The sequence below is a fragment of the Eupeodes corollae genome, chromosome 2, assembly GCF_945859685.1.
Source record: "Eupeodes corollae chromosome 2, idEupCoro1.1, whole genome shotgun sequence".
NCBI lineage: Eukaryota > Metazoa > Arthropoda > Insecta > Diptera > Syrphidae > Eupeodes > Eupeodes corollae.
In genome coordinates, this window is record NC_079148.1 from 91,947,067 (window position 1) to 91,973,532 (window position 26,466).

Below are 26,466 nucleotides of genomic sequence, written 5' to 3' on the forward strand. Positions count from 1 at the left end.
CCCTTCCATTCCTGACAACAGTACTCGCACACAGAAATGGTTGAGAGTTGTAAGTCACTAGGCCCTGGTTCACAACGGACTGTTGCGCCACCCAATTTGATTTGATTTGAAACGGTTCTCTTAGGAGCTTTTTATCTAACTGGATTTTTTGACATGAGAGGAAGAAAATACGTCAATAAACTGATTGTGTATATCTATATCAGGGTCAGAGGTGAGAAACAAGTGAAGTTTATTATCTGTTCGGGCATTAAGATCTGATTTTCGACTCGTTGAAGTCAAGTAAAATGGTTAACCCCTTACTGCATGATTTTTTTTTTCTTCATGAAAAAAATATATTTGATAGTTAATTATAATTAAAAAAAACACGTGAGAATTTTGCGATTTCCGGTTTGGATCATATATGGCACATTGAGCAGAAATGAAACAAAACATTTTTCAATAAATTAAATCAACTATTTATTCAAAAAATTATGTAGTATGGAATATCGTGAAACAGTTTCTTTTCTCATTCAAACAAAGATTTACTTTGCATTTTTGGCACTCCACATAAGATCTTCCAGGGCAGTCTGGAACCTTACACCGCTGTCTTGTAGTCCAAACAGGAAAGTGATCTAATTGATCTAATCGAACGTCCTGCGATGGCATTATGGCAACAGGTCCCTTCAATTTCTTCAGTTGTAGATTATTCTCCATGACATAAGAGGGTCGTCCACGTTTGTTTGTTGTACTTGGTTTGCTGGCATGGCATACATCTTCGGCTACCGCGCACTTAAAATCTGCTAGTGGCAGCCACGCCTCAGAACCATCAAGCGTTCGTCTGTACAATAGCCACGCATTCACGGCTGTCAAGTCGATCATGTGGAAGAATATTCTGTGGTAAAATTTTGTTGATCTAATTTGTATTTCATAGTAGCCAAGAAGAGCATATGCCGATTATATGCCATGACAGCCTTTGGACATGATACAGTTTGGTAGCGTTGGACTTCAGAAGACGGTTTTGCTGCCAACCTATGTCGAAGCAAGGTTCACAATTCTGTTGTCAAACCATGTTACCACAGAAATATTCAGGTTATCAATTGTCACCAGTTTTTCCACAGTTGCACCTCTTCCTTTTTTTTCAATTCCTTTTCGGTAGGAACTTTATATCCCCGAATCCGATTGGCTTTTATTGTTCCTAGCGGTAAAATCGCTTTCTTTGCAAGGTAACAGCGGTAAGGACGTGTACCAGTTGTGAAAGAATAATTTGTAGTTGAATCCGTCGGGAACAGTTCTCGCCAGTCGAACAACAACGTCACTGGATGTACTAATCTTTGGTAAATCGGTTACCAACTGTACATGTCCTTGGGCTCCAGTATAAAGTTCAAAGTCGTAGCTGAATCCAGAGCTACCACTGAGAACAAAATTTTTATATCCCCATTTGTGTGGTTTTTTTGGGTTGTATTGCCGCATAGGTGATCTGCTTTTGGTTGGTATGATTTGTTCATCTACTGCCATATACTCTTCTCCAGGGACAGTAAGGAGTCATGTCGTGGTTGTCCTTTGGGTACTTGCGTCTAGTTGGTGTTGAAATGTATGAATCTTTTTATTTCTTCGAAGCGGTTACATGCCATTACAATTTTTGGGTAACCTAGGTTGATGGTAACTGTACGATGGACATGTACAGGCATATTCCAACAAACTGTTCAAGTTCCATTGCTGTAATAAGGGCAATCTTTTCGGGACGTTTTTCACAGGAGTTTTGGATAGTTTCTTGCTCTATATATTTGAACATTTCGTCTGTAAACAAGTACTTGTAGAATTGTACTAGCGTATTCAAGCTCCTTATTTCCTCAGGTAATGTCGTATCACCTGTGAATGCGGTTTCATGATCACCATTTTCCAAAAACCCATCCCGCCATCGGGGTTTTTCAGCTCTCGCACTTCTACTTGAGGGAGGTATCATCTGGGATAGAGGAATATTATCCTCTAATTCCCAATCGGATTCATCAGACTCTGGAATATATAGAGGCGGAAGATTTTTGTTCACCTCATGCTCATCATCCGATAGATCTTCGTCACTGCTGTTGTCGGGAAATTTTTGGATAGTAGTATGGATACCTCCGTAAAACCGATTTCAGGATACAACGAGAAAATGTTTGGGTTAGACATAGCATCAAAATCACGATAAGTTGGAACTCTGTCCAGATTTGGGCTTGGATAAAAAAAACAATAGTGAATTCTGTAAAATTCTGAAATTGAAGGAGTCGGGGCAATGGACGTATTACGTTGATATACAACATCATTCCTATAATATATTGCGGGACAATGTGGGCTAAAGCATAAACTCTCATGGAAATTGTGTTTTGTTTGGTTAACAACTAACGCATGCACTTATGATGAGCCTCTGATCTTAGTTTGACGCTTGCTATAAGCTTACTACTTTCTGAAAATTCTGAAGTGTAAAAACACAATAGTTTACATTAAATTGTATATAATGTACATATAGCCATACATACATCAAATATTTATTTCAATATATTCAAGTTAATACACAGAACTTTTTTTTGAATAATTCTTACATTCTATTTAAAAAAATATTTGTGAATAAAAATAGAATAACAGAAAAAAAGGAAAAATAAAACACGATTTCTCATCTTAATAAGGAAAATTACACAAATCACAAAAAAGTATATTATATAAAATATGCAACATAAAACAATTTAGTATACATTACGGTCTACAAGCGGTGCGCTATGAGCAAATAAAATTACTCAAACTTCGTACTGAGAGCGTCCACATTTATAATAATATAAATATATATATATTGCCATGTATATATATAGGTACTATATGAGCTATATATACACACACAACACATACTGGTTAACTCAATTATTTCTTAACACACAATTATATTGAATATGTATACGATTATATTTATAATAATCAATAATAATTATTAATATCGTACTTATATCATAGCTTTAATAAAAAAATTTATTCTTGATTTAATTTTGAAATTATAATTTTTTGTTATTGTTATCTTAAAAACTATCATACACGGACCTAGTGTACTCATATATGTATGTATATGTATTTATTTATATATTTATAAATGTATTTTCTGAAAGTGCTACTTTAACAATCTTACTGGTATTTTATACTCTTTTTTGTTTGTTTGTTTACTTTTGTTTTATATGTACGTTTTTATTTGTATTAGACTTGAATGTTAATTTACGTTTTTGCGCACCTAGTCTTTAATTTACAGACAAACATGACTTAGCATCTCGACAATAGTTTTTGAAAATGAAAATAAAATGCTTTTGTGTTTTTTTTTACTAGGATTTCATAAATTAATATTATTATATATACAAACAACAACAATAACTTAAAGCTAAGACATCTACAAGTCAAATAGAAAAATAAACGTTATTCTTACTTCTTTTGTTATGTAATATTCATCAAGAGATGTACAAATTACCAACTAGAAATTTCTATATTATTTACATTGCACAAGCATTTTTGTTGTGCTGCGATCTCAATAGAGTTTTTTTCTGACTCGCCTTCGAGTCCCTAAATACTACTTAGATTTCTTATTAGCAGCGGTTCGCTTTTGTACAAGTCGATCCTTTAAAGTTTTGATAAGATTCTCAATATCTTCAATGTTGTAGCTAAATATGAGTTTGCATTGTTTGGCTTGAATGTTTCCTTTGTTAAGATTTTTGAGGGCATGCTGCAGACAGTAGATATTTCCTTCGTCGGTTTTAACCATGGATATATACAAATTAGCTCGACATAAGTCGCATTCACTTTGAATCGAAGCTATGGGCTGTTTCTTCGATTTATTTGTTTTTTCTGCTGGAATTTTTTCAGTTGATGTCACACCAGCAGCCTAAAATAATTGTTAAATTTATATTAGTTTTTAGTAAAAATGCATAAGTGTAGCTTTTTTTAAATAATAATGGAAATAACTAATTTTTAGACATTTAAAATGTATGCGACCGAATAGCCACATATTATTTCTGTGGCTCCCACGGCTAATAGGACAAAGAGAACGTTAATTTTTGCAATGCAATTTCTCGAAGAAAATGTTTAGAAGTAGTACAGCTTAATCATTATCTGATAACATTTTTAAATTTAAGTTTTAATAAAAAAAACTTTATTTTGGACACTTGTACTGTAGTAGCTCTGTAACGGTATTTTTGATAATGATGATGTTATTTTTAACCTTGTATTACGAAAGGCTTTTACTTACATTTTAACTAGTTTCTTGTTCTACATCGAAATGACACCAAATGATTTTTTTTTGAAAAAAGGAGACCTCGAGTTAAGAAGTCAGTAACGATCAGAAGAGGAAGCATCGCCATCGAAATAGCCGTGCAGCCGTGTATAAAAAGTTATATGTCAGTGAAAAAACAGAAATGAGAAACTTAAGTTTTCTAATGAACAGGACGTGTCTTGGAATAGGGTGGAACTACATGTTTCTGTATTGTTAGTTAACCATTAGTTAGACATAAGACAACCATTAAGTTAGGTTTTGTTCACGGATAGAAGCAAATTTAACCTTAAAAGTTCAGATGGAAGAATATATAAATGTCGAAACATAAATGAAGAATTCACTAATAAGCATACTCGGGCTACTGTAAAGCATGAGGGTTGGTTGGTTAAGGTATGAGGCAAGGTCTGATGAACGGAACATTTTGTGAAGGGTAAAATGTATCAAATGGCTAACATCGAAATGTTGAAATAACTTTTGTGGGCCAGAGTCAGTAAACTCGAAATACAAGACTACTAGGACAACTACCCAAAGCACACATCTAGTACAACAAGGTTAGGTTAGGTTAGGTTAAAGTGGCTGCGGATTCAGAATCCACACACTTAGGCCAAAAGAGAAGGCCCATTGTGATACCACATGAATCCAGAGAATTACTTCCCACTAGTCGAACCATTTTGAGCTGTTTATAAAGCGAAGAAGATATTTGATATCCTTTTTAGCTAGATCAATGGGATTATCAAAAGAGTATTCTCCCAGATGAAGTTTGCGCCTTAGTGAAAGAGCAGGGCAAGCGCAGAAGTCATTTAAGGCTACACCAAGTTGTATTGCTTGTCTGCCTATAAGACAGTGTCCCGTAAGGACACCTATTAGAGAGCTAATATGAAGTATGTTTTGAGATAACAAGTCTTTAGAGCGCTTTAGGTCCAGTGAAGGCAATATGAGCTTTGTGGCTGCGCATGTTGGTAAATTTTGCCACCTAGAAATTGCTATCGCAAAAGCTGTTTCTTTTAGCAGAAGTTTACATGTAGCTATCGGTATACCTATCTCCTCCCTTTCGGGTGAAATAGGCATGACGGTTCCATTTTTAGCGAGTGCATCGGCTCTACAATTTTCCGTAATGTCTCTGTGGCCCGACACCCAACATAGGTGAATGTTAAATTGCAACGCCATCTCCATCTCCACGATCAACAATCAAGGACAGTTTGAGATTTGGTTGAGACACCGTCAAGAGACAGCAGCCTGACTGTCAGAGAAGATGCGCATATCAGAAGTTGATATCACGTCAGGAGGGAACCTCTTTGATCGCTCAAATTTCCGCTTGGAAGACGCTACAATGATTAGGTAGGCAGAATGAGATGTTTAGATTAAGCTTTTCTGAGTACACACCACTACCAACTCCCTCATTTTTCTTGGATCGGTTTATATAAAAATGAATACTTTTGTTATCCAAGAGTTTTTTTTTCTTCCCATTCATCTCTGGATGGAATGGATACGTGGAAGTTTTTTTCAAATTGTGGTTTAGGAATAGTGTAGTCTATGTACTTTGGTATAGAACCAAAGAGGTTCAAAATGATGGAGTGCCCTACATTGTTGTTGGTCCATTAAGATGCGGCGTTGAGTCTTATTACTGTACTGTACCCATCTAGTAAGCATATTGAGTGCGTTTTGAAGGAGGTCTCACAGTGTATTAGGATGTTCGCCTGTGACGGCGATAGCAACATCATCGGCATACGCAACCACTCTGTAACCTTCCCTCTCAAGGGATATTTGTAATTCGTTTACCACTATGTTCCACAGGAGAGGGGACAGAACACCACTTCGTGGAGCGCCTCTACCGACAGACCTTTTCGTACAAAAATGCCCCATCTTAGAGTTAATGATCCTGCTTTTCAGCATTAGATTAATCAACTCACAGAGTGAGTATTTGACGTTTAGGGTCGTCATAGCAGAAGTGATCGCGGATGTGTCAACGTTGTTGAAAGCGGCCTCAGTATCCAGGAAGGCCACCATAGTGTATTTCTTTTGCTCAAGGGAGTATTCGATAGTTTTTACTAGAGTGTGTAAGGCTGTTTCTACCCATTTCCCTTTGCAGTAAGTATGCTGAGACTGAGAGAGTCTCTTATCAATGCTATTACGTACATGGATATCAATCAATCGTTCCAGAGTTTTGAGAATGAATGATGGTGTACAACAAGGTCCTGGTTATTTTAAAAATGCCCTAAGGTGCTTTAAACACAGACAAAGTCACACGACTTTAATGTATTCGCGCATATATTAAATTAACTGGGATGTCGAGTTGCTCAAAAGAACTTTTGAAACATTGAAGACCTTAAGACGGGCAAAAAATACGCCCTGAATTAATTTAAAAACGTTTTTCTTCATTACTTCGATGTGGTGAGAAAGCGATTAAATCGGAAGGATTGGCAACTAAGTACTAAATATTAAGTGTCCGATTATGTGTAAGGTGCTAAATTATAGAGTTGTTTTTATTATTAAGTTAATATAATTTGTTTAATGGCGCAGTTGTAATTTTGGCCTATTCTAGTTAAAAAAGTGTTTTTAAATGTCATATCTCCAAAAATTTTCTCGGAGAAAATTTCTATTTCATGTGTCCGATTAGTCGTGGAAGTAACTGTTCTTTTTTTTAACGGTAGAATTTGTTTTTGCAATTAAGAATATTTCTTCAAAATATATTTTTTTGTCTACCAAATTGTTCACATTGAATTAAGAAGCAGTTGGTTTGGAAATAAAAAAAGGTTAGTGTTTTTTTACAATAGCCAGAATGGTCTCCTCATTTTGTTGATCGCCTCTATACGATAAGGCATTGACTCCCGAAAGTTGAAGAGGGCTTGCTATCATTATTTTGCTAAATATGTCATCTAAGTGGTATCAAGTTTCAACATGAATTGACAGATTGGCCCAATACTAAGCTGGGAAAAGTAAACCAACACCATGATGCTACGAGCTGCACCGTTTTTTTCTTTGTTAATATGACGGAAGTGAAACTTCTTTCGTAGTCAGACCCAAAATGGTATATTTTGTTTCATCATTTTAAAAGAATGTGGTGAAATATCTTTTGCCTTTTCAAAGTAAGTTACTTTGAACAACTGTGTATACACCTATGTATATGTCTCATATTCAATTTTTGCTTTAGGTCTAAATACTTAACCTTCATATGGTCCTCAAAGTAACTAATGTAAAAGATCTCCGGTCAAATTTTACCCATTAGTGTTTTTTCAAGATTTATGACAGGTCGTGTTTGCCCGTATAGTATTTGATTAAACAAAAACATTTTATAGCGATTGGATAACAGGAACCATTGCGAACTTTTAAGCTTAACTGAGAACCTCTTAACTTGTTTTTGTTTAATGATTTGCTTATTTTCTTTTATAAATGAGCCATAACCTACCTTTTAGGGCTTTTTTCATTTATTAATTTACTGTTTTACTTGTTAGAGCAGCGCTTTGGTCTAAATTAAACTAAGAAAATTGATGTTTTGGATGAAAAAGAACTAGGTAACTGCTTTTAGATATGAAATCTTATAATTTTCGTTTAAAACAAATAAAATAATGTCTTAAAATTAAGAAGATAACGGTAACTTTAAGCTATAATCAAAATTTAAATGTGATACTATAATAATATAAAGAGACTAATGCACTTAATTTATAATAATATAATGAAACTGTTAGCAACGCTTTAAGTTTTTTTTTAAAGCCATTTAGTACAAGAAATTTCAAAAATTTTGCAACGAAACCCCTTCCATAGCCCTCTACATAATTATACGGTCTAAAAACTCATGGCGTAATAGTTAGTGCGTAGGTCTGTCATGCCAGAGGATTTAATTCCTGCCTGTGCCATCTAAAGTTTTTTTTTTCGTGGGTACACGGGTCTGAGAAATTGACAAATCTTCCTAGAGTAATTCTTGTCTCGAAAAGTGGTTTCTAAATTAGCCGTTCAGATTCGGCTTAAAATCGTAGGTTCCTTCATCCCTGACAACATTACTCACACACAGGAGTGGCCGAGAGTTGTAAGTCACGGACTGTTGCTATACAAAATGTTATTATTTAAAAACCAAAAAAGGTGTTGCGTTAATTGATATAAGCCCCGTATATTTTTCTATATGAAATTCTAATTTGTATTTTACTGCTTTGTTGCTTAAAGTACTACTTTTAACTGAGGACTGTACCAAAAACATAAGTGAATCGGAAATCCAGCAATATTCCAATCGCGCAGCACAAATTCATCAAATTTTGACCAAAAGATGATTGAGGGGGGGTCATATGAGCCATTAAGCTTATACAGTAAAGTTGCATAAGTAAAGATTTCATCAAAATATTTGTTCGCCATTTAATGATATTCACCAAAAAGTGGTTTGCAGTCAAAAAGAACTAAAATCTTTGTTTTCGCAAAATCAAGAATTTAAAAAAACTTAAGTAATGCTTTGATGTTCAAATGGTAGACATGTGCATTCAAGAGGACACAAGCGTCCACAGGTTTTTTCTTAAAACCAACCTCTGTCTATCAACTCCTACTCTCACCTCCACGTGGTGAACATCGGGTGCCTAGTACCTCAACTGGAGATTGGGTTCCAACCCCAGTGGAAAGTTGTTGGGGGCAGCAAACGAGAGAGGTGGGGAGAGGTGTTTCCACTAAGGCACCTCTCCTTATCCAGACGGCAGCGGAGGAATTCCCGAGATGGAATCAACGGTGGCGTCTACAGTTCCAGTAAGGTTGAACTACTTAGTGAACACCTTATAGGGCTTCTTCGACTTATTCGGAGCCCAGGCCTGTAAGGAGCGGTTTTATCCGGCTCCCCATCCTTGGAGTTATACTTAGGATCTGGCCCTCCAGGTTGGGGGTTGTGCGTCGGGGTGACTTCCTGGCCACGTAAAAGCTTTCAAAGTTGCGAAGCACCAACAAGCCTCGGATACGGACGGATTTACTGTTGACAACCAACGCAAACGAATAAAGGACAACGAACTTCGGATATGCACGTGGAATGTTAGGTCCCTTAACAGACCACGTGCGGCCGAAGAATTAGCGGAGGCCCTAGAACGATATAAAGCAGATATCACCGCCATCCAGGAAATACGATGGGATGGGCCGGGCAAAAAGAGGATGAAAAACTGCGATATTTACTATGGTGACTGCTACCACGAAAACCAACAGCGCTTATTTGGATGCGGATTCGTCATTGGAGCCAGACTAAGGCAAGAAGTCTTGAGCTATAGGTGCATCAATGAGCGCCTCATGACCATACGCATCAAGGCTAAATTCGGCAACATTAGCCTGATATGCGCGCACGCCCCCACAGAAGAGAAAGACGACAACACCAAAGATATGTTCTTCGAGCTCTTAGACAAAACATATGAGCAGTGTCCTAGCTACGATATTAAAATAGTCCTGGGCGATTTTAATGCCAAGCTAGGAAGGGAAGACATCTTTGGTGGAATAATCGGGAAGAACAGCCTGCACGACAACACTTCCGACAATGGATTCAGGCTCATAGATTTTGCTGCGGGGCGAAACGTCATGGTAGCCAGTACGCGTTTTCCACACCTCAACATCCACAAAGGAACTTGGACTTCTCCAGATCAATCTACCGTCAACCAGATTCACCATATTGCGATCGACGCTAGACACGCTTCCAGCATTATGGATGTACGAACTTTCCGAGGAGCTAACATCGACTCGGACCACTACCTCGTTGTAGCTAGGGTAGCACTTCGGATTTCCAGACCCAAGGCAAAACAGGGAGGTGCTGGGAGAAGATACAACGTCGAACGGCTACAATCGCCAGAGATCGCCAAATTCTTTTCCGACCGAGTGACAAGTAACCTCTCTCGAAGTTCTCTGCCGCCAACACAATGTATCGAAAACCAGTGGCAACATTGCCAAGATGCAATCAGAGAAGCCGCCTCTGATGTGCTGGGTTTCAAACAGCCACCAACAAGGAACCCCTGGTTTGATGAGGAATGTCGGCAGGCAAATGCAGCCAAACAACAGGCACGCAAAGCGGCGCTGCATAAAAGGACGAGAGCTGCTCGTGAGCTCTATGAGCAGAAGAGGCGAGAGGAACGCCGAATTCTCAGAAGGAAAAAGAGAGGGCATGAGAAGCGTGCGGTCAAGGATGTTGAGAGGTATAAGAGCAGGAATGAGGTTCGAAAGTTTTATGAACAGGTGAAACGAAATTCACAGGTACATATACCTAGAACCGAAGGCTGCAAAGACGAAAGTGGAAACATCATAGTGGAACCGCAGTCAATGCTGAGGATATTAAAGGACCACTTCTGCAGACTGTATAACGGCGACGAAGAACTGAATTCCGCTGTCAGGCAGGATGATCCATTCAATATAGACGACGGAAGCCAACAATCCCATCCTCCCGACTTAGACGAAGTAAAGATTGCCATATCTAAGTTGAAGTCTAATAAAGCCGCTGGAGCAGATGGCTTGAATGCCGAGCTCTTTAAAGCAGCTGGAGATAAGTTGGTTAGGAGCATGCACCAACTTATCTGTAAGATATGGTCGGAAGAAAACATGCCCGATGAATGGAACCTCAGTATTGTTTGCCCGATCCTGAAAAAAGGAGACCCTCTAAACTGCACCAACTATAGAGGAATAAGTCTACTTAACATCGCCTATAAAATCTTCTCTGCCATAATATGTGAACGTCTAAAGCCCATCGTCAACAACCTGATAGGTCCTTATCAGTGTGGTTTTAGACCAGGAAAGTCCACAGTTGATCAAATATTCACATTACGGCAGATCCTGGAAAAAAACTCAAGAGCACCAAATCGACACCCACCATCTTTTCATCGATTTCAAGGCCGCATATGACAGCATCTACAGGGACGAGCTGTATAGAGCCATGTCTAGTTTTGGCATCCCTGCCAAACTCGTCCGTTTATGCAGGATGACCATGGAGAATTTACGCTGCTCCATAAAGGTTGGAAACAATTTAACAGAACCTTTTGATGTCAAAAAAGGTTTTAGACAAGGTGATGCGCTGTCATGCGATTTTTTAACATCGTGCTTGAAAGAATAGTGCAGAGCTCACACGTCAACACTAGAGGCACTATCTTTCAAAAGTCTGTCCAATTACTGGCATATGCTGATGACATTGACATAATCGGAAGAACTCAGCGTGATGTCAATGGGGCTTTTGTGAGTATTGAGGCAGAGGCGGCAAAAATGGGTTTAACGGTTAATGAGGGCAAAACAAAGTACATGCTGTCGTCTAGAAAGGACATACAACACCGACGTTTTGGTCAAAACGTCACAATCGACAGACGTACCTTTGAGGTAGTCAAGGACTTCGTCTACCTAGGCTCCGCTGTAAACGCAGAAAACAACACCAGCGCTGAGATCAAACGCAGAATAACTCTTGCTAACCGCTGTTTCTTTGGACTAAGAAAGCAATTGAGTGGTAAAGTCCTCTCTCAGGGGACCAAAGTGTTGCTATATAAGACCCTTATCATCCCCGTCCTGCTATACGGTGCAGAAGCATGGACCATGACAAAAGCGGATGAAAGCACCTTGGGTCGCTTCGAGAGAAAAGTTCTTCGTGTGATCTACGGTCCCGTATGCATCGAAGGGGAGTGGAGGAGAAGATGGAACGACGAACTGTACGGGCTGTACAGCGACGTAGACTTAGCAAGAAGAGTAAAAGTCCAACGACTAAGATGGCTGGGTCACGTGGAGCGCATGGAAACCAATGCTCCGGCCCGGAAAGCCTTCGAATCCGCACCCACAGGACAGCGCAGTAGAGGAAGACCGCGGATCAGGTGGCGCGCACAAGTGGAAGGTGACCTCACCCAACTTGGAGCGCGAAACTGGAGACATCTAGCTAGGGACCGAGCTAGATGGAGAAGTTTGTTGGGTGAGGCCCTAGTTCACACAGGACTGTAGCGCCACCTTAAGTAAGTAAGTAAGTAAGTAATGCTTTAATTTATTTTTATAAGATCTTTTCTAAGGGAAAGAGCAAATATTCAGGTCCTTAAGAAGAAACCTTTAATAAGAGATCGCCAATTTGATATTAAGTTGCTTTAAAATTTCTGAAACTCGTCTTCAAATCTATCTTATTTTTTTTGACGCACATAAGTAGTGTAAGGCTTTCACTATGTGTTTTTCTTACAGAACTGATTTTCTATTATTTACAAAAACTTTTAAGATCTTAAAGAAAAAATTAAAGAAATCTACTTTTTGAAGTGTATTTGCTTTGTTCGGATGCTCTAGAACACTAGTGCTCTAGAATATAAATTTCCCAAAACTGCAAGGATGACACTTTCGTTGAACTAATGGCTAATTGAAAAACAATTAAAGTTTCATATCTATTAATTTAATATAAAAGCTTTGAATCTCTCGAAAAACGTATAATTTGTTTCTTCCCAACTTATAGTTTACCTTGATTTGTTTTTATTTAATTTTTAGAAAAATTATGTACTTAAATGCACCTATTTCCATAAAGCCTCTCACGTTTCGTAAGGGACTCTAACTGGTTCCATTGAGCTTAGGCCTCAAGATTCGTGTGGTATCACAATGGGCCATTAAACTGGCCTAAGTGTGTCCGTTTCCATCTTGGACAGCCACTATAACCTAACCTAACCTAACCTAGTTCACAGGGATTATCATAAGAGTAGTCTCTCAGATGAAGTTTGCGTCTTAGTTAAAGAGCAGGGCTAGTGCAGAGAAGGTGAGAGATTGTTTCCTCTTCTTCCTCGTCCATACAGCTCCTGCAGAAGTCATTTAAGGCTACACCAAGTCTTATTGCGTGTCTGTCTATAAGAAAAACAATGTCCCGTAAGGACACCTATTAGGGAGCTAATATGAAGTCTCCTTTGAGATAACAAGTCTTTAAAGCGCTTCAGGTCCAGTGAAGGCCATATTAGTCTTGTGGCTACGCATGTTGGTAAATTGGGCCACCTAGAGTTTGCTATAGCAAAAGCTGTTTCTTTTAGCAGAAGTTTACATTTAGCTATCGGTATACCTATATTCTCCCTAGGTGGAATAGGTATGGTGGTTTCATTTTTAGCGAGTTCATCGGCTCTACAATTTCCTGTGATGTCTCTGTGGCCCGGCACCCAACAGAGGTGAATGAATGAATGGCTACTTTAAGATAAAACTATTTTCAAAAGTTTTTAATTTGTCTTCTAGCATCAGCTCCAATCTACGAATAAGCAGACTGATAACAATAGTAATACTAGATTAAGTACGAACAAAATTCGAGATTCTGTTTTATTTTCTAACAGAAGAAAAAAAATACTTTCTAATTTCCAGGGTTTTTGCACCTATATTTTTGCGCTGTTAATTTCTGAAATGAAATGCAAAAAAGCACCTCTAAACTATTGTTATTTAGCTCTTAGATATGGTTTAGAAAACTGTTCAAATCCTAGATTGCTTTTATATGTGAGTGAGTCGTCCAAATAATAGGTAGACCATATCTTGCGGGACATCAGTGTTCTAAAATAATCTAATAACTAAAGTTTTCACTTTAGCCATTGAAATCTGTAAATGTAAGGTTAAGAATTACATTATGTTGTTTTAATTTTGTCAACCTAATTTGGAGAACATTAAAGAACGTTTTTAAGCGGTGCTCAAAAACTCATCTTTATGTTAGGGGTGTGACTCACCCTCTCCCCCCTTAAAATATCCGTCCTTGCATGAAAATATTATAAATAAGACCAAAGACAACTTAACCTTAAAGGTTCGGAAGCAAATGAAGAATTTTCTCATATGCTTACAGGAGCATCAATTGTTGATCTATTGGTGATGGTGTGGGAATTGGTTGTGAGTTCATTCGTTGGCATTTTTTTGAAACAACACTTAGGTTGCAATGTCGGTGTGGTTGGAATGCCAGATAATTTCATCTTCTACCATGCCAATATTTTTTACACAAGGTCGTGGTTATTGTATAGCTGACCAAAGCCTTTAAAACACACAAAAAAAATCATCAGATCTAAATACGATTCAGCATATATGAGATGAACTGGGCGTCGTCGAGTTGCTATATATATATATAACTATATGGTTGATTTTGTTTTGAATATTAAGTTTCTGTTTAATTACTGAAATTGTAATTTGCTTATTTGAGATACAAACCGGTTTTAGTTCTACATAAAATTGTTATAAAGTTTTATACTCTTCATAGGTTTTCTTGGAAAAAATGCATCGCGAAAACTTATATTTCAGGTGTCCGATTATTCGTGTAAAAAAACTGTAGCAGTTTTGTATGTTTGTAAAAATTTAGGATTTTTGGTATATAATTGTTTAAAGTGACTTGCGATACAAGATATTTTTTTTTTTAAATGTACATATTTCAGAAAACATTCTTATGGCTATACCCGTTTACAAATTCATCACGGCAACCAATAGTTTGCCAATTTTCATTGGAAATTGTTTAATTGAACCGAAGTTAAATTAAAGTCAAAAAGCTCTGTGATAAACGCGTTTTAATATAAAAAATCATCCCTTTAAGTAGATTCCACCCTTCTGTTCTCACCACAAATAATAAAACATTATTCTTATTTGGAAATTATTACACTAAAAATGCAATAGGCATATTTTTTAATATTACATTAGATTAGAATTATTATTTATTGCACTAGATTGCCACTTACCTTAAGTTGTTCCCTAGCAGCAACTTCTTTTTCGAACACCTCGTTGATCATAGGCAACATTTGCGAAAGTACATCAACCGTTACACGCTGATCAGATGCTAGAGCAAACAATAACTGTTCCAAGGAAAACATAGCTGGTTCACAACTGTCGTGAATATCCTAAATAAAAATAAAAAAACAACAATTATAATGTTTCTTGGCTTTTCTGGTTATTGTGCTGTTACTCACTCTGAAATCATCTTTTCCTAATTCCAGCCAAGAGCTTGTAGCAAAATATACACTTTCTGATACAACATAACCAGTTGATACACTTGAAGTGTAGGCCCTCGGAAAAATGACAACGTACTCTCCTGGTTTTTGTTCTATACGGCATAAGGACACCCCGCGATCAGTTAACATATGCGGCGGCACCATAACCGTATCGCAGGGCAGCCAAATTGTTTTGTTTTGAATGTGAGTTGGGATGAGAGAAGTAAGGGCAGATCGGAAGTTCGCACTTTGATCGTCAGGAATCCCGTACCACAATTTACTTGCACCGGTGTGCAAATACTCAATCCATGATAGTCCATGTGGATCTCGATACCAACAGCAAGCGCTAAACAGCATGCCAACGTGAAGTGTTGGAACAGTTACTCCCATAACTGGACCCAACGAGCGCAGCACTGAACCAGCGTTATTTGTCAACACCTTCAGATTCCATGGGTGACGAGCACACACAGATCCCTTGCCTTTTGGTCCTGGAGAGGGAAAACCATACCCCCAGCCACTGGAGTCAATGGATCCGGAATGCACACATACATGGCTATCTCGTACAGCAACATGCCGCCAGAATTCTGCTTCTACTTCGGTCACAGAAGGCTCTGAATTCTTAAACCACAGTGACATCGTGTTGCGAGCTATTCGGAAAAATTGACTCAGGGGCATACTTCGACCCTTCACTATACACTCCATGGATACGCCGTCTACTTCTTCCTCTGACTCTTCATCGTCTTCGCTCGACACGTCATCGTCTTCATTGCTGACACTTTCAGTGTTTACAAATCGATCTGCATTTCGCCTTGCTCTTGCTTCACGCTTCGCCCAGTCAGATTCGACTTCATCAAAAAGTTTTTGACGTTCATTTGGCGACAATGTATCGTAGGGTAGGAGATACCTGCAGTATATATCGTCTAGCTTTGTTACGCGATCCTGCGCTAACTTAGGAATGCACATTTCTTCGGCCACTCGAGTCCACTTTTTCTTTTCTATAACCTCTTTGAGGCCTCCCAACTCTTGAACGGTATGATAAAGTCTTGGTAGATCAACTTCCATTCCTCCAATCCATGGCGGGTGATTCATCACAACACTTTGTGTGGCTAGATACTTCTTAATTGCACTCAGTTCCTTCGTACTTGGACCCCATCTGTGAAGCATCTTATGGACATACTGATTGTACGCTGTGAATCTCATGTCGTCCGACACCCTGCATTCTGGTTTAAAACTAGCTGGTGGTATGATTTTGCAAATACCAAAACGAGCCGCTATCGGAGTGATCCTATCAATAAACTCCATCGGATCTAAAAATTCTTTTTCCGTTGGCCGGAATATTGGTGCTTCAACCATTTGCGTTGGATCATCATGACGAGGAAAAGCTGTATTATTGCACATTTTTATTGGGGTATCGTCTTTGATTTTCTTGCTGGATTGCCCACGAGATTTATTAGAACCGGAGAACAGCGATGAGTTCGAGTTGACGCGTGTTAAAGCACCCGACCCGGATGCATTATTCGGCTGCGCTGCACCCGATTCATTTGACTTAAACCTAGGTTGAACTGTTCCAACAGGCACACTTTTCGAGCTACCCACTGAAGTTGCAGCTGTTGTGTTTGCTGCTACTGTTTGTTGCGGCACAGCAGCAACAGAAGCTGAACTACTCGCCGCAGGGACAAATGCCGAAGGCGGCGTTATTGGCGCTACAATACTGGAATCCTTGTTATTCGCTTGCAAAGAGGTTGAGCTTAGAAGATTCTTCACTATTTCCGACACATTCATTGAATCCGGTAGCGGTTTTGAGTTTGAACCCATCTGCGACTTGGTGACTAAAGTCGCGTGCATCACAACTTTTTGGTTGGGTCCTTCGGGCCCTTCTCGGCCTAGTTTCACTGCCACACCTTGGATCATATCTGACTTGCCTTCAACATTTCCTCCAACTGCAGCTCCTTGAAGGGGTATGTAAAAGGTATGAATATCAGAATCAGAATCGCCCACATTGGCATCGCCAGATTTTTCATTTTCGCCAGAATCAACGATTTGTTTGCTTTTTTCTGGACTTCCCTTTGCACTCTTATTCTTCTCGGTAGCCAGGGCTACAGGAACATTTGATTGCGATTTATTTTCATGTTTTTTCTCAGCGTTGGTGGAATTTGTGTGCAATGCCACTTGATCAAGTTGGTTGGAATCCTCGGTGTGTGATTCCCGACGACTTTGCCTCCGGAATGGTTTGGATATAGGAAGCTTGGTATCATCGTCCTCCTCTTTGTCGAAGGAATAAATACTTTTTTCGTTATCTGCCGAAAATGCACCAAAAGTGTAGGAAAATGGGGCTTTCTTCTTATGACTTGTTGTTGTCGTTTCCTTCAGCTTGGAGTTGTAAACTGTTGTACGTTTTGGAGTTTTTGCTGCATTGGATGTGGCCGCATTACCAGCTTTGGAAGTGGGCGAGCTAATTGCTACAGTCTTTTTACTTTCGTCTGCTTTTTTTTGTTGTCGTGGAGAAGATGTAGCTGCAGTAGTGGTAGTTGCCGAGTTTGGCTGCTTTGCTCCTTTTTGAGGACCAGTCCCTTCTTTGGAACCTTTATCCTGAACTTTCTTCGTTTCTTTCTCCTGTTTATTTTTATCCATTTTGATTTTTTCTTTAGATTTGGTGACTGTGTCATTTTTCTTATTCATAGCTGTACTTTTTTGATTCTGATAGTCCTTGGGAACGTCTTTTAGGTCTTTGTTTCCTGCATCTGAGGAGAACGAACATTCTTCTGGCCTTTGATCGTCTTTGGGCAAAACAACAGGCGTAGCTTTCAAAGAGGGGCCTTTACCTGACCAGGCGCTTTCACTTTTTCCCAAATCTCTGGTGGTTTTTGAAGAGGAACTGAATGAAGTACTCTCTTTGTCGTCTCTTGTTGGCGGAGGCGTAGTTGCATAGATGTTTGGACGGAGATTGTCATCAAAGTCATCGTCCAAATCGTCTTGAATCTCGTCCGGATTCGAAGAGCATTCTATTAACCACTTCTGAATCTGTTCATGTGTCATGTTGACCTTGGCTTTTCGCCTTTCTTTACTAGATAATTGTTCGCCTAGATATGATTCCGTTGGAACAACTGGACCAAGCACAGGCTTATGGATTGATCCACATTTACCCAAGGTACACTTTGTATTGTCCGGCCCAGAACTCTGTGCCAAACTTACACTGGCAATACCAAAGATTTTACCTGATTCCTCTTTGCTTGGCATCAAATTCGCAGCCAGAATGCTTCCAATTTCATCCTTTAGCGGATCGGATGACGGCTGCGCATTAGAAGGTGTTGTTGATGGCACCATAGGAAGCTTTGCATTTGCATTTGAAGTACTAGGCGTTTTTGGAGTCGACATATCAAATTTAACTGGAGATGGTGATGGAAAACTGCTACTTGGTCTTTGCATAGTTGATAACGAAGAGGAGCCATCAAGGCAAACTATGCGTCGATCTATATTCCGGTCAAACTTTGGGGTTAGAAAGTTTGGATTGATTTTTGGAGACGGATATGCTTCAATCGGGGGAGGATATGTCGTTGGTGGAGTTTGGTATTTAATAGTTGGCTGCAGGGGAGGAATGGTAGTTTGAGCCGGAGGAGTTTTGAGTGTAGGTTGTCGTGGTATAAATGCAGGAACCGGTGTGGGTAAGGGGTTGGGCATTTTTGGTTTATCATCCAACTTCAGTGAGGTAGAGTTCACATGAGATGATGTTGGGACATTGCATTGCAACGTGGGTGCTGGGGTTGTTATAGGCAGGAGATTTAACATCTTTGGAGCCGGCCGTGGTTCTTTAGCTCGCTCTTCAATAGACGTCATACTTGGCATGCTTACTATTGGCGGATTATCAGACTTTTTTGAATAGTCGTCTGAGCCCTTAGTCAATTTTATAGCCAGTGGTTCGTCATCTGAGTCACTAAAGCTTTTTTCGAGTTTTCGCTTGGTTTCGTTGACTTCTTCATTCAGTAGGAAGTCTTCATCATCTTCTTTTTCGTTTTCTTTAATTTCTTGTGGTTTTGGTTCTTCCCTTTTCCGAAGCATCCCCTCTATTTGAGGTGGCTTTGTGGGTTTTTGTTTGGCAGCAGCTTTTGAAACGCCGCTTTTTGGAGGGCGACCCCTTTTTGCTGGAGGCTTTTCGATATCTTTTTTTACGGGTGATGTTGGTTTAAGTTCGGACTTGTCTGTTGTATCAGCAGCAACACTAGCAGCAGCGGCAGCAGCAGCAGCCTGGTTTTTCAATTGTTTATTTTGATCTACATTCTTCTTTAGTTCTGTTTCCATTTTTTCCATTTCTTTTACGTTGGGCAGATCGGGAAAGCTACTTATTGACAATTCGTCGTCGTCAAATTCGCCCAATTGCAGCTTTTGGCCTATGATACCCATATAAATAGTAGCAGCTTCCTTAGTCTTTCTCGATGGTCGTGTGCTTCGAATTTCAGGTTCAACTTGCTCAGGAGTCTCTGCTGCTGACTTTTTCTTTTGCCTAGTTGTTGAACTTGATGTTGCTGTAGTTGTTTGCAATAACTTTAAATCATCATTATCGTGTTTTTGTTGGCTTTGTTGATCGTTTGAGTTTTTTGAACTTTTTTCAGACACAACACTTTGCTCTTCTATGATCTTTTTTTTGGGCTTTCGGCCAGGCGTCTTTTTGATCTTTTCCGGTAGAATCTTCTCGTCATCTTGGACTTCAGTCGTTTCGTCATTGACATCTTCGCTTTTGTTTGCTGACTTTTCAATTACCGTATCTTTTACGATTTCTACTGGTTTCGTTTTTGTTGATGTTTCATCTTTATTTTGGGCCACCTCTTTTGTTTGGGCAACAAGTTTTTGCTGCTTTTTTGGTGATGACTTTTTCGCGGGACTTTCTTTTGAATTTTTAAGTTTAATAGCCTTTGCCAGAGGTTGTTCGTCTTCTGAAGAAAACTCAAAAATATCTCTGTTTGGAGCTGTGTCATCTTCTTGTTGTTTTTGAATCACGGGTTCAGGCGGTGGGGAAGGTTCCTTGGTTTTGATTTCCTCTAGCTCTTTTTTCTTTTCCACTTCTTCTTCGTCTTCCTTTTTTTCTTCATGACGTATTACTTTGACTGGTTCGAAAAAAGCCCGTTGCCGTGTCATCCTTCCTCCACCTGTTGGCTCTGGTGACGGAACAAATATGGGAGCTTCTTTTTGGCGGGGCCTTTTTATTACGGTTTTTTCTTTGGCCTGTGTTGGTTTTGCTGGTTGGACGGGTTCTTCAAGTCCTTGTTTTTCGATTGGTGGGCCTTGAACTTCGCGTGCCGTTCCGCTTGTTTCGAGCTTTTTCTTAGCTGAGTTAGAAGGTTTTCCTCGTTTGCCCTTTTGCTGTGGGGTTGCTTTTTCAGATTTAGACAAATCTTGTCCACCATCCACAGAGCCGGTTTCTATGTCATTTGTTTCAGATTCATTGTCATCCAGCTCTGCAAAAGATTTCGAGTTATCTTTGTTTCTGACCGAACGGCGATTTCCGTCGTTGGATTTGTTAAATTTTTCCTTTGGAGGTCTGCCGCGACGATTACCTTCAGGTAATTGTTCTGCCCTCTTTCGGACTGCGAACGCCATGACTTTTTCATCCTTAGCTTCTTCATTTTTCTTTGCTATCGATTTTTTGGTTTCAGATTTCTTTACACTTAGCGTTGATGTAGAGCTTTCATCAACGGTTGCACATTTGTCCTTCTTTTTGGTAGACGATGATCTTGTAGATTTTTGCAGGTTTGTTTTCGTCGTGGGTGATGATTCTGTATCTTCATTAGACTTTTCAATTGTATCTTGAGATTCATCTTTTGGAGCCTGAGATGTATTTTGATTTAAAAAATCTAAATGTGCAGGCAGAGCCGAAGTTCCACGAAAGCAAAGGAATGTTAAAAAGTCTTCGGTTTTTGGCCTTTTATTGGGCAAAATTTCAGTTGGTGGTTCACGGTTTTCTTGAGTTGCAGAATTTCCTAATGATGTACTTACACCAGCGGCGGCTGTTGAAGATGACGCCAATGCGGCACTATATGATGATGCTGGTGCACTTTGACCTTGTGCAAATTTTCTTTGTGCTTGCACTTTCGTCCTGTAAAAAAAATATAAAATAAACAATTGGCATTTATTATTATGAACTATCTATCTAAAAAGGTTTAAAAAGTTCGCATTGTGAAACTTGAAATTAGACTTCGATAAATTCAAATTTGTATTGACCACGAACGAATTTATTGGGAATGTTCAGACGACACAAAACACATGAAAATAAGTCAAGTTTTGATAGTAAGTTGTCAAAAAATGACTAATTGGAATAAGTACATTTTCTTTCACTACGAGGGTTGCTACTTATGTTTCTGGTATAATAATCAAAAAAACATAGAATAACGATTAAAATTGGTTTTATTGTTTTTGAAAATATTCTCCATGAAGAGCAATAGACTTTTGTATGCGTTCGAACCAATTTTCGTAGTACTTTTTCCACTCCAAATGAGGTACCTGTAAAATATAGTTTTTGAATGCATCAAAGGCTTCTTCAGGGGTCGAAAAACGTTGTGACCACATTTGTTTTAATGTGCGGGAATAAAAAGAAGTCATTGGGTGCTAAATCAGAACTGTACGGCGGATGACTCATTAATTTGAGTGTTGGCTGGTAAAAAAAAATCCTTTATTTGAGCCGATGTGTGAGAGCTTGCTTTGTCATGATGAAGAATGATTTGCTTTTTTCCCCCTGGCAAAAAAATGGTCGTAAACCATTCAATATTGACCGAGTTGCGTTGCTCTAACGCTATTGTCGCCACGTGACCGGTAGTGCCGAAGAAACAGACAACCATTTGCTTCGATGTGCTTTTTCCAAGAACAACTTTTGTTGGATTTGACTCATCTTGGAAGACCCATACAGTCGATTGCTGTTTTGTTTCGGGCCCATACGCATAGATCCATGATTCGTCACCTGTGTGACGCACCTTCACCGTACTTTTTCACCATTTCCTTGCACCAATCGACACGAGCCTTCTTTTGAGCGTTTGACAGATTATGCGGGATATAACGCGAACAAATCTTTTTCACAACCAAATGTTCATGTAATATTTTATTGATGCTACTCAAACTAAAGCCCAAAGATCATCAATCAAATAAAACATGTTATGCAGAAGGTTATGGTTAAAAATGTCCAACTTTCCGTTGAAAATGTCATATGGCGCCTGGCAACACTTACTGTTACCTAGGCTAGAAATATAAGTAGCTACCCTCGTATCATTTAAAATAAAACTTATAATACATTTTTCGCTTGTTAGGGCAGTTTTTAAGTCGATAGTAATATTTTGTTGGAGTTTTTAATTAATTGCATTTAAAAAACTAAATAGTTGCATTGAACAAAATTCGTCTTCAAAGAAATCTCTCATTGTCGTCAATGGTTTTTTGATAGCTTATAAAAGCATAGTTGTTTGGAATATATCCTTAAAACGGGTATAATACAAAAAGGAAAATCCAAAACACTTAAATTCAACAATTTGTTTACTTAAGCACTTATTCATGCATAAACATCTTTCTTCAGCCGAAACATAGACTTTATTACACATAAACATTAGACTTAGTTTGACGTCAAATGAACGTAAATGTAGGTACCAGAAACACCTTCTATTTCCCTATTAAATGACATTTTTTCAATACAATAACCAACGTCACTGAATTGTGCGAAAGGTTAAAAACACCAGACAATATTGAGTTAGTTACAGTGATGGAAAAAATAATAGAAACGAAGGTTTTTATTAATTTATTAATAACTGCATTTAAAAAACGCGTTTTTTGCTTTTACAACTAAACTAAGATAAGCACTCAATTAAAAATGTTTCAGCAATTTGCTGTTGTAAGTCTTTTGTTTGGACTTATGGTACAGTTATCACAAAATATGCTAAGCTTGCCTGGAAAAAATATAAAAAAAAACATTCTTGTGATTCTGACCAAATATTTGTTTAATTTTTGCATGATGCATGATTTAAGGAAATGTCTATAGTTCAGGCTGGAGCCCGTCTGCTCTGTTGTAAAAAGAAGTCCCTGCATCAACGACAAGCAAGATAAATACTTATTTACTTTGTTAATACTCTGTCGAAAAGAGATTTAAGACCTTGCTTCGTCCTAAAACGGCCTTCGCTTAACTTAGATGCCGGGAGATAGGGAGTACCTTAATTATTAATATGATTGGCTTTCATTCATAAGAAATTACAATTTGTAACAAAGTTTAGAATTCTCCTTTTCTTAAAATCGCTAAATAAAAACTTGTTATAAATAAATGCTCAATAAATCCATGGATTTGGCAAAAAGCGTTATAAAATAATTGTCACATAGGATGGATCAGGGATTTATCTGTGGTGGTGTTTCAAAACGAATAAAATTCAACAAAAGCTTTTCTTCTTCTAGAACTTAAATCATGTTTAGAGGACTTTCACGCGTAGTACCAAAAACGTTTTTAAAACTTGAATACTAATGAAAAAATGAAGTGAAAAACCATTTAAAACAAATAATATTACAGCGGGAATTTTAGAATAACTCATTAGAAGAGAGTTCTAAATCTTGTTAAGACCTCTAACACATATTTTTAATTTGAAAGTAACATTTTATTATTATTTTATAATTTCTTTGTATTTTGAAAATTGTTATCACTTACTATAGCCACGAAAGTACGTGAATCCAGAAATGTTACTATAACTTTAAAAACGTTGCATGACCATTAATGACGAAAGAAAGCATAGATTTGGGTGCTTAGCAAAAATCACTTTAATACTAGAAGCAGATATTGTGACAAAAATTAAGTTTAAACTCAATGACGAAATGGAATCAGCTCAGAAGTCATTCTTATAAACTTTGCTCTACTATGTAACTCGTACTACGCATGAAAGTAGAAAAGAAAAGATGTTTACCTTCGAATCGAGTTGTTTGACAGTTTTAAAAACAAAAAAACATACAATTTTGTGACAAGAATAATTATTACAAAAATGGACACCGTTGGAATTTGGATCAATTTGCAAGGAAATGAAGAACGGTACCAGCAAATCAAACGCAGAAGAATAATAGATAATTCCAAAATAATGGAGCTGAGTAAGAAAAGGTTTGTACATATATGTACATACATACAGTTGTGTTCATGAAAATAGCAGTGCTGGTCACATTTTATTAGATTGTCAATTATTTTAAGAACGGAAATTCTTACAAAAAAAATTGGCATTTTACTTGCATCTAACGGTCTTTCGTTTTCATACTTAGCTTGAAGTTATACTCTACTTTTCCCGGTGAACACCCATTATTTCAAACTCTCTGGATATAGAGTGTTCATAAAAATAGCAGTGCTTTTGATTTTATAATTAAAAAGTGTTAAAAATTATTTTTTTTTATTTTTCAGTAAGTATTATTATTAAAGTATTATTAAAGTATTTCTACCATACTAGCATATAAAAAATTAATAAATATTAGCTCCAAAATAAACAATCGGACGGTCAAGACACTGCACCGAAGATATTCGAAAACTTATTCGAAAACTGCGTTTAGAGGGAAAAACCTATCAAAATATTTAAGACGCCCAAAATGACGCCCAGGATGATTACTGAAAGAACTGACAGAAAAATTGTTCAGTAAGCAAAACAGAACCCTTTCATAGGCTCTATGAAAATAAGAAATGGACTATAACTGTCTGTTAGCGCTGTCACAATACGAAGACGTCATTTAAGAGCGAAGCTATCGGCCCGAAGACCACGCAAGGTAACATTCTTGACGAAAAGGCATGTGGCAAAGAGAAATAGAGGAATGTTCTGTGAAGCGATGAAAGAAAAGTCCTTTTTGGGTCCAAGGGTCGTCGAGAATATGTGACAAGACCCTAAAATGCAGCATACTATCCACGGTACACTATAAAAACAGTGAACCATGGTGGAGGAAAAATTATGATATGAGTTTGCTTTTCATATTACGGTGTCGGGACTATTTATCTCATGGGGGGTATAAGGGATGCAACCGAGTATGTGAACATTCTCGAGGAGGTTTGGGTATACCAAAAAGACTATAACCCAAAGCATACGTCAAAAAAGGCAAAACCATGGTTAAAATGTCAGACGGTACCCTGATCTACGTTGCAGGAAATGATCTCAAGTCTTGTCAAAGTGTAAAGCAAAATCAAATTTAAAAAATTAACAACTGGCTCTGCAAAAATAAATTAAAACTTAATGTAACTAAGACTAAATGTATGTGCTTAAATAATGGTGGTTTAAATGTCAATATATTAATAAATAGTCAACTTATCGAATGTGTGGATGGAATAAAATACCTTGGTGTTTTTATCGACAATAAACTCAAATTTAGTCAACATGTTTATAATCAATGCGCTAAAATCTCTAAAATGATCGGTTTTTTTAAAGGAATTCGAAAGTATATACCTTTAAATTGTGCATTAAATATTTATAATACATTGATTCTACCATATTTCGATTATTGTTCGTCGATAATATACATGTCAAATAGAGAAAATATAAGAACACTTCAAGTATTACAGAATAGAGCAATGAGAACAGTGATTAAGTGCGAATATAGAACACCTATTTATGACATGCTTACGGTCCTCGGATGGTTAAATATTGAACAAAGACTTAAATTTAATGCGCTTGTGATGATTTTTAAAATCAAAAATGAAATGTATCCTACATATTTACAACGGAACAAATTCGTTTTATAATCTAAGGAATACCGGTGATTTCAGACTTCCATTATACAGAAATTTGTGGGGGGATGTTAAGAACGGAGTTCATAAAACAAAACCCTAGAATTCGAAATAATTGTGGGAAGCAGTGCGTGATTCGTGGAACGCAATACCAGTCGAAAGGTGTCAGGTTTTAGTGGACTCGATGCCATGTAGATGCGAAGCATCATAAAAAAAAGAACTAATTGTAAGCTATCATTATTTCTACACTTTCATATAACTTATTACAATTTTTCTTACTTCTTACGTAATAGATCTAGTACTTTGTCATGCCCTGCTATTTTTATGAACAGCCATATATTTAAAAAACGGTTTTTACTGTGACAAAGCTAACGGTAAAAATCGATAATACTTATTTTCTGTTATTATAAATAAAATATTTTAGTTTGTTATTAGAAGTTTAGTGAAATGTATTGTAACGTTGATATTGAATTCCTTTTTGTTTTATTTTGAGCGCACTGCTATTTTTATGAACACAACTGTATATACGGTAGAATATTTGAACGCATTCTTAATGAAAAGTATATACTTTTGTTTTAGTTTTGTTAAGAGCTATCGTCTTTCTAAAGACGGATTCATGTTCTTACTTAACACTATATCATCCGACA

General features: G+C 37.8%; 1 protein-coding gene across 1 annotated transcript in view; it reads right to left on the reverse strand.

Moving 5' to 3' along the window:
* Positions 1-2,453: 2,453 nt before the first annotated feature.
* Positions 2,454-26,466, reverse strand: part of LOC129944227 (protein piccolo) — a 37,100-nt gene continuing 13,087 nt past the window's right edge. Inside the window, exons 2-4 of the mRNA XM_056053528.1 lie at positions 15,103-21,211; positions 14,875-15,033; positions 2,454-3,871 (exon numbers count right to left, since the gene is read on the reverse strand). Coding sequence (XP_055909503.1) covers positions 3,560-3,871; positions 14,875-15,033; positions 15,103-21,211 — 6,580 coding nt within the window. The 3' untranslated portion in view covers positions 2,454-3,559. The remainder of the gene's footprint in view (positions 3,872-14,874; positions 15,034-15,102; positions 21,212-26,466) is intronic.